The sequence below is a fragment of the Doryrhamphus excisus genome, linkage group LG22 (assembly GCF_037039965.1).
Source record: "Doryrhamphus excisus strain RoL-2023G ecotype Guam linkage group LG22, RoL_Dexc_Guam_v1.1, whole genome shotgun sequence".
Taxonomy (NCBI): Eukaryota; Metazoa; Chordata; class Actinopteri; order Syngnathiformes; family Syngnathidae; genus Doryrhamphus; species Doryrhamphus excisus.
The window spans coordinates 12,180,129-12,193,192 of NC_136378.1; the positions used below are offsets into that span (position 1 = coordinate 12,180,129).

The 13,064-nt window shown below is 41.9% G+C and overlaps 1 protein-coding gene across 1 annotated transcript in view; it reads left to right on the top strand.

The window, feature by feature from the left end:
- Positions 1-4,222: 4,222 nt before the first annotated feature.
- The window catches only part of gpc4 (glypican 4), a 29,142-nt gene continuing 20,300 nt past the window's right edge, over positions 4,223-13,064 (top strand). The window contains exon 1 of the mRNA XM_058063478.2: positions 4,223-5,204. Coding sequence (XP_057919461.1) covers positions 5,048-5,204 — 157 coding nt within the window. The 5' untranslated portion in view covers positions 4,223-5,047. The remainder of the gene's footprint in view (positions 5,205-13,064) is intronic.

The following is a 13,064-nucleotide window of genomic DNA, read 5'->3' on the forward strand; positions in this document are numbered from 1 at the left end:
GTAGCGACCACTTCAGTCTCCCGTGAAAGCAGCCTCCAAACGAAGTAGTTTTTGCAGTCATCTTGGTTGTACTCACATAAGAGTTTGTCTGTACAATATGTGAAATGTTTTGGTTGAGTCGTGGCTGGCAGGGCCAAGGGCTAACATACTGTACATTCCAATTGTTTACTTGTTGCTGTCTTGTCTGTGCATGCCATGAATGAATTTGAATATTACATTGGCAAAGCATAAGCAAATCTTTTGTAGCAGACGCAGCCTGAGGAAAAGAGACACTACAGGATGACTCATGACTTGCAGATCTCAGTGTACATTGTGGTTTGATTCTTTGAGTAAAAAAAAATGTTGGGAATAGATCTTGCATTCATATGTGCTTTTCCTCCCAGAGCCACTTCAATGTCCCCTGCCAGTATACGTAGTTACCACAATACTGGAATCTATTAGCCTCACGCCTGCAAGAGTCACAAGCAGTGTTTGTTTTTGCTTGTAGTGCTCATGGATGCACGGATGAGTGGTTAGCGCAGAGGCCACACAGCTAGGAGACCCGAGTTCGATTCCGCCATCGGCCATCTCTGTGTGGAGTTTACATGTTTTCCCCGTGCATGCGTGGGTTTTCTCCGGGTACTCCGGTTTCTTCCCACATTCCAAAAATATGCTAGGTTAATTGGCCACCCAAATTGTCCATAGGTATGAATGTGAGTGTTTTCGGCCAAGAGGAGAAGTATGCAGATTTAACCAGTACACAAGAGGTTTTTAGAAGTGTCAGAATATACGCAGTGATAAAGGAAAAACAAAAAAGAAGAATGAAATATTTAAATATCCACGTAAATAACATATGACTAAATAGAATAATAAATAGCTAATAAAATAATTAATGAGTTCATTAGTGCTAATTGTTTTGGTTTCACCTCCACCTTTAAGGCTTTTTTCTAAGGCCCGTCACTGCAAACACACTCCAAATCCTTTTTCTCCGTCTGAGCGCTCCACTGTAACTTTTCCCACCCTGCAGATCCAGATATAAACGCCATTGTCATCCAGCTGTGCTTTTCTCTCACCAACTGACTTGCTGCTTTTTAGATGGAAAACAGAGTCTGATTACTGGGAGATGAGCAAACGCTGACTGCGGGGGGAACAGCAGCCTCCTGAGGGTGGGACGGGTGGTGGAGGGAGGGTCCACTCTTCATGCTAATGCCTGGCTGGAGAAAGGGCAAACGGGCCTATTGAAATGTAGAGTTCATGTGTTTTCTTAGGGTAATATTCAAACAGCCGCATTATGAGAATAAAAGGTCAGCTTGATGTTGGTCAGTAGCCGTGGGTGATACAGAAGATTTTGATTGATACCAATCAATTGATACCAAGTAAATACAGTGGATTCACACAAATATTTTTATAAATAAATATTTGTAAAAAGTAAAAACACACAATTCTAACATGTTCATGTCTTAGTACTTCATTCATCGTGTTTTTGTTAGGCGTTGAGATTTCACACACAGTTCGGTGGTTCTTGAATGCACCATAGTTGTGTTCTGTTTTTTTTTGTAGTTTTGTGCTTGAGGAAACGACTTCTCTAGGCTGCTAGCGTCTCGTGCTAGCTGGACGACCAGGCTACTGTTCATCGATCATCTTACATTAGTGGTGAGTACCAATACGTTTTATACTCCCAATGCAAGCCATGTGTCGAAAATCAACATTGTTACGGGCAAATAAACATAGAATAAAACTGATCCAATACTAATACTACAGATGACCACTCCTCCCGACGTATCCATGAAAATGGCAACATTCAGGTGATTGCATTCCTGTCCGATTTCAAATCAAACTTGATGCTGGAATTCCTGTGTCAGAGAAAAACACCGGAGACATGTCAAGTCGCCCAGAGCTTATTCATGTCTAATTGCCATGGCACTGGCCCATTTTGGTAGCTTTTGTTGGCCTATTAAGAGAAGCACCAGGCCCACGCTCTCCCAAGCACACATCTCCAGCATCCTCCTCCTGCTCCTCGGCAACCCCTGGCTTCCCCTGGCTTCCCCTGCAGCCGCCACAGTCACACGGAATGAATGCAACCGCCTGAGGAATGTTGACACAAAAGGAGGAATGTCATTTTGCTGAGTGCCCCCCCCCCCCAAACCGATGGACACACACACACACACCACAAGTCAGACTTGTTTCAACATGTCTAAATGCAGGCTAAATGCATAACTTTTTAATGGACTTGTTTTCATTTAATAAAGGGACTTTTTTGAAATTATAAGACTGCCTGCTGCAATTTAAGTACACAGACCACATTTGAGGAGGATAATAGCGAAGAAGCAGCTCAGGAATTTGGGAAATTTGAATTTCAATGTCATTCAATCTGCAGAGTGAGACAGAGCAGGCATGGCAGTCTGAAGCTTTCTGTGTCTGTTTAGTTGTGTTTGAAAAAACAACAAGGTGCAGTAAGGGCAGGGCCTGGAGGCAAACAATGTCTCCCAAGAGGGGGAAAAACACTGCAGTAAAATATGATTATAAAAAAAACAAGCACCAGAATTACATGTGCTGTATTTAGTGAACATATCATTTCCAAGAAAATGTATAATTCAGTGATTCCCAAATAGAAAGACAATAGAAGTTTGATGCTATTTCTGCACCATTTAAACGGTAATTCCATTGCACTCGAGCAATCAGCATTGCTGTTTATGATTGCATTTTGACATACTGGATCTGAAAATTGCACCTTTGCTGACCCTGATTGGTATTTGTGTAGAAAGTATATGGACTCCAGACAACTACAGTTTTGAACCCATAGTGGCACGCACGTGTCCGTGAGGACCAGGCAGCTCTAAGTCAATCATGGGCTATGAAAAACTCATAACAAGCTTATCAACGCATTGGAAATTTCAGTCTGGCTCACAGTTTCATCTTACAAAGAACACTAAACTCATCACACAGCAACTTAACACCCAACGGGTCTAGCTAATAAATACACAAACATACACAAATACACATTTTTTGTCAAGAGTTGAGATTTTGCACTTTGTCTTGTTGTCCTTGAACACACCATATTATTAATAATAATTAATAATAATTTATTGCAAATGTTGCTCCAAAATATGAGAGGTCAACGCCAAGCCATTGGATTGATTGACTTTCCAGATTGTGTTTTTAGTGTTTCAATTGAAACAATAATAAACTGAAATCCATCCAAATGCAGACCAAGTTTGTGACACCAAAAAGGCTCTTAGGGTACTAAAACCAGACGGTTTTGCACAGTTCAATCCCTGTATCCTGCTACACATAGTGTGTACCTTGAAAGATGTTCAACAATACAATAGTAAGGTTAGCCTATTTGTCTTCTGAATAGCATTCTATGAAAAAACATGTTACGACTTGATCCAGATTTAATAAAGAGATTATACCACCCGGTGGGACACAATTAAGGACAGTTAAAAAGTGTGTTTGGCGCCAATTGTTATCATCCACGGTGTTATCTCCACCCGACTGGAACCTCAGATAAGAGGCCATCTCCAACAGGCAGGTCAAATAGGGAGAGAAATTTGTGATTGAAAAGACTTTTGGTTATCTAATGTTGCTTACTGATAAGGAGGTGTCACAGTGAGGCAACACTGTCCAAACCTTTTTCCATCAAGGAAAGGAATGGAAGGATGGGGATGTTTACTTCATTCATGCTAAAAACAATACATAGATATGGCGGACATTGTTCAAGAAAAAGCTTTGTGGGAAGACAAATTTGTAATTGCTTTTTCGGGACCAACACAAAAATCAACAACTAATTGAGATTCCATAAAAATGTCTATTTGCTATTAGAGATGCCCCCTGTAACATCTCCAGAAAGCATCCCAGATCCACTGGCCCATGTGAAAAACATCTCAGGTGGGATCTCCTTGTCATGCCAGGAACATTGGAAGCCATTAGGACTGTAATAATAATAATAATAATAATAATACATTTTATTCATAGGCACCTTTCAGGACACTCAAGGTCACCATACAGAGTTTAAAAATAAAAATAAAAATAAAAATAAAAATAAAAATAAAAATAAAAATAAAAATAAAAATAAAAATAAAAATAAAAATAAAAATAAAAATTAAACTGTACTCATGTTTGAAATAAATATGGTTGATTCACGCTAATTTGACATTCGGCCTTCATGACTCGCAAATTTGTGATTGTTGATGAAAGAAAAATCACAGCATGCATGCACTACTGTTAAATAAATCCTACATTTACATATTTTTCGCTGTTCCTTTAACGCACCATAGCTGTGATTTGAGAAAAGGGGATCTACTGTAAAACCATGAATCTTGAACATTTGGAGGAAAATGTCCACCCGTACCAAATAGCGACTTGAGAGCCGCAAATGGCCCCTGGAGCGTATATTGGAGACCAACTTAAGATCAACCCCTGTTGTTCTGTGCTGGGGACCACCAATAGTCCAGATCCAAGTTTATCCAAAGGGATACAGCCTTAGGAGGTCCTGCTCCATGCTCCACCCCTGGTGTTGCTGCTCTCCACCCTCTTTGTCCCCGGAACTTCTGCTCTCTCCTGGGTGTCTACCAGCGCCGTAAGCTCGCATCTGGATCCCAGTAGGACAGGCTCGCAGTCTAGTACCCCGACCCGCAGAAACCACGGCCTCCTCGCTGGTGGACAGAAAGCGAGAAAACACACGAATCAGCTTTTTGAGGTCTTCTCCTTGCTTGTGGTTCTTCCTGCCGCCGCAACCAAGAGAACCCACTCCTGGGATTCCTGTCTGCAGTGCACAAAAGTTTTTCAAACTCTTGCAAAAGTTTTGTTTGGTCGCGTCTTCGGGGTTTAAGTGAGTCTGGAACTCGGCGTTGTCTTTACCACCCGGGCTGTTAGAGGAGTTAAGTCAGAGGTGGTGCTTTTTAAGTTTGAATGTTTGTGTGAATGAAGCGCCTGTTGAGCCGAAGGAAGCAACGAGTCTCCATGAGGAACCTCGGCGTGGCTCTCACTTAGCTACTCACCTGGACGCTTTTTCGACGTCTTGTCCGCTTCTTGTGTGCGTGTTTTTCCCGTCTAAAGCTGATCCAAAATGAAGACGCTGGTGTTGCTGAGTGTGCTGAGCCCCCTGGTCGTGTTGTGTTTGTCCGCCACGGCGGAGCAAAAGTTGAGAAACTGCAACGAAGTCCGGGCTGCCTACAGCTCCAAGGGCTTCAACGTCAACGATGTTCCCAACAAAGGAGTCACCGGTGAGTTGCTATTGTCGTTTTATGCTCTTTAAAGTCACAACAACAACAAAGTGGTTCTCAATATGGGGGTCGCGTGCGACAGAGAGGAAGGCGAGTGTTCCAATGGTTAGCTTAGCACGTGGTATCCAAAGTGCGGACCGCGTGCCACATTCGGACGGCAAATGCATGTTGTAAAAACATTTAATATTGATATAATATATATACTATATGATAGCTTAGCATATATTGACCTACATTGAATAGGTTTTAGCTTCATTTAATGCGCCAAATGTATCAAGATAGACCCTGAATGCATCACAAAAGGAAATAGTTTGGGTATTTCCGACTTGGCACCAAGTTTGATGAGCTAACAAGGTTGATGGGTGAACTGGATTATTTACAAACATTTGCTGCAGGGGTGTCCAAACTTTTTCCACTGAATGCTGCATACCGAACAACCAATCATATGGCGGCTACTTTGATATTTTACATTTTGTAAACAAACTAATAAGCTAATAAGTGATATTTATGCATTTGGAGAAAAGCAGTGTTATGGGTGACAGTGTATTATTAGTACTAACTTTATGTCCCTTTTTGTTAGGACAACTTTTTGTTGTTTTTAAAAATGTTATATATTTTAACTAACCAAAAAATTTTTTTTTATTAAAACAAAAAACCTTACTTGACTCCCCCACCTTATTTGTATTCGGGCTGAACTTTGGACCCCCCTGTTTCAAGGTATCAAAAATAAACATTAAAGCCTTTCTGGAATTCACATCATTGTTATTTTTGTAGTCAAACATCCAAAACACTGTCATCCACCTTTAAAGTAAAAACCTGCCGCTTTGATTTTTTTTTTTTTGTCGCGTTCTCCATCTTAATGAGTGTCTGGCAACACTTCAGTGCTTGAGGCAGTAAATATAACATTCATTTAGGAAATACTTGAAGGCAATTCATAACAATGGAGAGGTATAATCAACACACAAAGTCTGCACCCTGCTGAAAGAAGCCAGCCTGTGTTTATTTCTAAGCTTCCTTACTGAAAGTCCCATTGTGATGAAGCTAGCAGAGATTTAGTTAACTGGTGTCGGTTCATGCATTTTTTTTTAGTTTGGATAACACATGAATGAATCAAAATCAAAGCACTAAATGGAAAAAAATGACAGCAGAGGCCCTGAACATACCATCTGCACTGCAATATTACAGCAATATTACAGCAATATTACAGCAATATTACATAATACAGGTTGCAAATGAATGGACCACCAGACAAACAACACATCCTTGGTATGCGAGTTAAACTCAAGTCATGGAAACAAACTGAGGGGACTTTTACAGTGGGGGGAGCAGAGTGTTGGGGTTTCCACTGTGCCCTGCATACTTCAATCCCCTCCCTTCTCCCATTTCCTTTTTATGGCGGTTAAATGAATATGCACACTTACCCAGACCAGCATTGATTTCAGTCCAGTTTGATTTCCACTTTTGCAGTTTAGCAATTCCATTTTAAGACGGTGGTGAAACACGCATGCCGCTGTCATTTCGATGGTTACTCGTCTTAAAGTGATTTAGCAGTCGTTTGGATTCAGTCTTTTTTACCTTTTCTTCACTTTTCACAAAGAAAGTCAAACATGTATTTGCACAAACTGTTAGCAAAGGTGACCGGCTCGCTTGTGTCCTCACAATAGTCTTTTTACTTGGAGTATATTTGTGAATAGTAAGACATTTACATTTTTGTAGGCCATTACCATGATTGGAGTTGGGTGTAACTGTCAAATAAGTAGAGCACTTACCTCTTCCTGCATTTCATACAAGTCTATAGGCCCTTTGTTTTCTCTCTATGTATGTCTTTGTGATGCTAAATGTCATTGAGAGTACCCCAACATGTCCACATTGGTCACATTTAATTGTGTTGCATCCCAGGGATTTGAAAGAAGGATCTGAATAAAGGCAGTATTATTGTGCAGGTTGGTATGCCTTTTCCTTACAATTAATTCCTGGTCTGTGTCGGGGCCTTTGAGGCAGCGCTCGTCTCAATGAGCTCCCTTTTGTCATTGACAGAGTGAGATAATTCATCCGTAGAAAACGACATGGTCTCAAAGTCCACTGTCGTTAAAAGCCAGTCCTATGTAGGCTAGTGTGTAGTTAGTCGGAGCTCACACACGCAACAGAAGCTTTGTATCTTTACAGTACCCACCCGGGTTCAAGGACGCAGACATGATGTAAAATTAGCAGAATTTGACCAAAAGGTCAAAATATTTCTTCCACGATAACTTCACTTCCTTTTTATTTGGAGAGACAACGTCTTTGCCAGGTGCTGGCTAAGTACTTCTGGAAATATTTACTGTCACTCGTACTGATAGTAAATCAGACGGGTGGAATATGACTCTTCTAGGAGACACAGGATTCAAAAACCTGCCTTTTTACAAGCACAGACGTCTTGTGTTATTGTTGGCACGCCACAGCAGCAGGCATGTTTGTTACTGTTAATGTTACTTTGGGGGCTGCGTCCAGGTACAATAAAGATGTTGTAATGCAGTAAAACTGAAATGAAAACCCTGATGGCTTCAGCGTAGACCAAATTAAGTGATGGACAGTGACAGCAGCATCACATTGTGAATTCCTGAGTGATCACATGGGATCCGTCTCATTCCTCTCAAGAACGTCTTTCCAGCTTTCTGGTCTGCTGTTGGGTGATTCACGCCTGTGGTTGCACACCTCAGTTCAATGGAAATTGGGACACTTGTAGTGCTAATGTAGACGCATTCATCCTGTCAGGGGGGGTGAATAACTGCTTTTATTGCCTTTTTCTTGCTTTGGGTTCAGCATCACACTGCAGTTAATGAGAAGGAAGTACTTGCCCTGCAATATGTGAAACTTTGACATTATTAGGGAATAATATGTAATACTTTTTTTCAAGCGGTACAGATGATGATAACTTCTCAAAACTGATACGATATTTAAAATTAACCAATAGTTGAATCTGATAAATTTCATGGCATCACTTTGCTGGTCGACGGTTAGCGATGGTGGGGGGGGGTCCACGACTGGGTCATAGGTTACCGGGTGAGGAAACCGGAGAAAACCCACGCATGCAAACTCCACACAGAGATGGCAGAGGGTGGAATTGAACCCTGGTCTCTTTGCTGTGAGGTCTGCATGCAAACCACTCAAACCCTGTGCAGCCCAAATCTGTTATCAGAGCTATTTTTTTTAATGTTATTGGATTTATCTGTATGATGTCATAATTCCTCAATTATGACGCAATCCTATAGTCATTATCCGTAGCATTCCAATGTTTTGCTGTGGCAGGTTTGGACCGCACACTCACCTTTTATCCCTCTTTCAAACCAAATTGGTGATAGAAAAGATATAAGGTCATGCCCTCGGTATGGGACAAAGATAAGCGGGGCATTCCCTTCTCATAAAAAGTCCATTGCAATGGGCCTGAACATCAAAAATATACATGGGTCTCTTGATCAAACATTAGATTCTTCCATTTGGTGGGCCTTTTCTCCCCCGGTGGTAACCCGTCCTCCTATTATTGGGGAAATAACAGTTTATGTTTATACACTGATGTTCAGCAGATAAGACCACAGAAGGAAACTTGTGCACGCAAGGCCCGTCAGAGCTTTTATTGCTTGAAGGTCAGGATTTGCAGTCCTCCTAAAAAGAACTGTTGCCCAGTACTTTAACTTCAGTGATAATTAACTATTAAACAACCAGCACAACGTCTTACCTGCCTCTCAAGGTCAAGCCCATAAAATTCAAAAGGCCGTCTTTGTTTTATTTGACCGCCCTGCAAGTTTTATCATAAGAAGTGGCTTCGGTGCCGTGCTTGGTTATAAATTTAACGTCCCCAGTCATTTAACACCCAGAATTCTAATAAATGCAGTGTTGTGCTGTCTTGCCAAATAGGAAGCAATTAAGAAATAAATATACCATGCAGTTCCGTTTCAGTGCGTTCTATGCAATGCCTAGTCTTCCACCCATCCATTTTCTATGCCGCTTATCCTGATTAGGGTCACGGGACACCCTGGACTGGTCGCCAGCCAATCACAGGGCACATGTAGACAAACAATCATTCATATTTACTGTAATTAGGCTTTTAATACAAATACATTTCCTTCTTCACGTAGTGCAGCACACTGAATGACCACCATCTAGGATATCTCACATCTCTTGAGAAATGAAAGAAGGAAATCGGACCCTAAATAGCCTTTTGTGTCAATAGCAGGATCAAACAGCGGCAGGTGCGTTGTCTTAAAGGGACTGTATGCGACTCGTTCCAAATTGGTGGAAACCAAAGAATGCGAGAACACCTTCAGTTCATTCATTTTCTACCGCTTATCCTCACAAGGGTTGCAGGGGGTGCTGGAGCCTATCCCAGCTGTCTTCGGGCGGGAGGCGGGGTACACCCTGGACTGGTGGCCAGCCAATCCCAGGGCACATATAGACAAACAACCATTCACACTCACATTCATGTGTGTGGGTAAATTTGTGTGATGATGTAATGTTTTTTAAACCTGATTTATGAACAGAATATTAAGTTATTGATGTTGGTTGCATTTTGTGTCGCGGCAGGTTCGTGTTATAACACAAACAGGCTCTTTAAATGTTGTTATTTATATTCATGTTGTTTCCTGGGCTCTGTGCAAGCGAGTGCTGATTTTAAAGGTAATGAAGACATCTAATATAGCATTTTATTTACAAACAGATTCGTTATAATGCTTGACCAAGTCAGCTGTAGTTGATGTTTCCGGCTTTTCAGACCATTTTCCAAAATATGCATGAGTCGGTGAATGTGGACATTTTATTTTAAACACCAGAGTGGGGTAAATGCGTGTTCTTCAAAATATCCGTGTTCCTGTCAACATTGTTTCATGCTGTTCACAGTGAGCCACTATTTAAATGGAAATGATTGTAATTGAAGCAATTTTAGCCGTGTGTGTGTGTTAAGACGGGTAAGCTAATAGTCATAACATGTCATACCAGGACCTTAGCAAAACCACGTTGAAATAATAAACATAGTTGGGTTCCTTCACTGTAAAAACAACTTCAACAAATTGTTGCAGTGGTGGATTCTAAATATATATTTGTCAGAGAACACTATTTTCCTAAAAAAAAAAAACGAATGACTGAACATTAATATCCTTGATTGATTTGAAGAGGGGCTGCACGGTGGAGGAGTGGTTGGCACACAGGCTGTGTGGAGTTTGCATGTTCTCCCCGTGCGTGCGTGCGTGGGTTTTCTCCTGGTATTCACATTCCAAAAACATGCTAGGTTAATTAGCCACTCCAAATTGTCCATAGGTATGAATGTGAGTGTGAATGGTTGTTTGTCTATATGTGCCCTGGGATTGGCTGGCCACCAGTCCAGGGTGTACCCCGCCTTTCCCTCCATAGACAGCTGGGATAGGCTCCAGCATGCCTACGACCTTCTTGAGGATAAGCAGTAGAAAATGAATGATTGAATGAATAATTTGAAGAGAATTTGCGTGAGATGAAATAAACACCCACCATTCTAGTCAAATTTCTATGTTCACACCCCTCCTGAGACATGCACATCTTGTCAGCCTATTTGAAACTATGGGTTTCAATAAAACGTGTAAATCAGACTCTGGAGCTCTTAGAGGTAGCACTATCAATAAATGAGTTGCTGGACGTATCCCCTCTGGACTGTTATTTCATTGCAAAGCAGTGATAATGCGATGGTTCCTGTTGCTCCCTTCCCCGTGTATGTGACATCTCCTCAGTAACGCGGCGAGCCCGCTGGATAATTGAGTTTAGATATCAGAAGGCAGAGGTCTTGTGAACCCAGGGCAGGGGAAAACCTGGTTTCGGCCTCCAGCATCCAGAGGAAGGAGGGAGGCCTGCAACACGTGCCCGCCAGCTCGGCTGTGTCTCTCCACTCTTATCAGCTTCCTGTGAACACAGCAGGGCAGCACCGGCATCAGCGCTTCTCCGGATGTTAGCAAGCACTTATCATCGATCCAGAACAATACAGCAAATCAGTGCACAGAAAAAGTTCCATGGAATGATTTTATCTTAAACTGTCTGGATTTGTTTGTTATTTCAGACCTGAGGCCGAGGAAGCCTTCATTCTTAATCAGTAGAGCTATGGAATGTTAAGTCTCCTTCCTTGACTTGTTTAATATGCTCCGAGTGTAGCATCAGTTCAGGAGCACAGTATCCACCAAGGGCCTGCAATTCTATCTCCCCTACAAATGGCCAAGTGAGCGACAGATCAGTGGGGGGTGGATGCTGTGTGTGGGAACAATTGAACACCCCCTTATAGGGCTGCCCGCCTACCCCCCCACCTCACCACATTCCACACCGGACCACCAAGACCCACACACTGTGAACCCCAGAGCTGGAAGCACACGGCAACAAAGAGCACTAGAAGACTGACTGAGGCATGAAGAGAAGGAGAGTGGGGGCTTTGACTGACAGGGAAAAGCTTGGACCCGAGCAAGTTGATCTGAGTGTCCCAAACACATGGGGCGCGCAGGCGGAGCACATGTTTATGTGTGAGACACACCATGACTGGATGTATATATATTGTGACTCATCCTTCTTGGGTCATGCAGGCATGTTCCCACATTGTTGGAACTCAGTGCAAGCTTTGTTTTCCTTTTCATTCTATATACAGCTACAGCTGCGTATACAGATGCCCCAGACACAACCCGGATAAGTGAATTTTCCGTGAAGTAGGATAAAAAAATAATCAATGGAATATTTTTTGTCATTAAAACACAGGAAACCCGTCTACGACCACTGTTAGAGCCCCATAGACATTAAATAACACCCCTATAGTCACTTTTACACTAGTATTACCTAATATAGTAGACATGATAGGCGATAATATGACATACTATAACTCTAAGGTTAACATTGGGAGTAAGTACCTTGTTGTAGTATCTCAAATATACTGTGGGTCGAACATCCAGCCTCACTATGACGTTTGTCACTTGATTGATACACACCAATATGACATTCATCTGGTATACACGCGCATTCCATCGGTGAAATAATGGACACTGCTGCACTGCTATCTTTGTTGACAATATCCCTGCGGGGGCGGACGTCGCTTTACGTGCACCGAGCTAACTAGTGAGCCTCCAATAGAGTTATTCTAAACTTTAAGACAAGGTTTGAAACTGAGAAAATGGACAAAGTAAGAAGCAATAAACCTACCACTTCCACAGGGAATGGGAGGGGAAGTTTTTTTCACTCTGCATTCATGGCTGACTACATACGTATGTACATATAGTGCAGGTTAAGGTAATGTAATGGAAGGTAATGTGTCATCAATGTAACAATACTAACGCCTACCTCATGGGTGATTAAAACAAGTTTGTATGGTTTCACAGCGATTATCCAGTGTTTATCAATCATCTAAGATTGGAAGATTGACGGTTTGTGCTGTCTGTTATTACAAATCAGTATCGGCTGAATTGGAATTGGAGGTTCAGGCTTGCATCAATTGATGTTTTCACCATTTTTTAATGTATGCTAATACGTATGTTTCTATACATTTTTAGAGTGAAGAGTGAAGCTCAATGGCAGATCTACAACTTAACAACCTCTCCATTATTCTTCTCCGCTTTGCTCATGTTCTTTTGTGCATCTGCTTCTCGGTGTTGATCCCCATTCTGCTTATGTAGCTCAGCCAACATGGCTCGGATCCCAAACTGCAAGGGTGGAGTTGGAGCCTCCTCGGTGACTCAAACTCCTCACTGAAGTCATGTCGTTGCTGTAAACTGTGATACGGGAAAAATCCTATGATTTCAAGTTCAATTGATTTCCACTTAGGCGACCGCGGCATTGATGATGTGTGTCAGTTATACTGACAGGGATTTGTGTGTTTTGATTGAGGCTTGT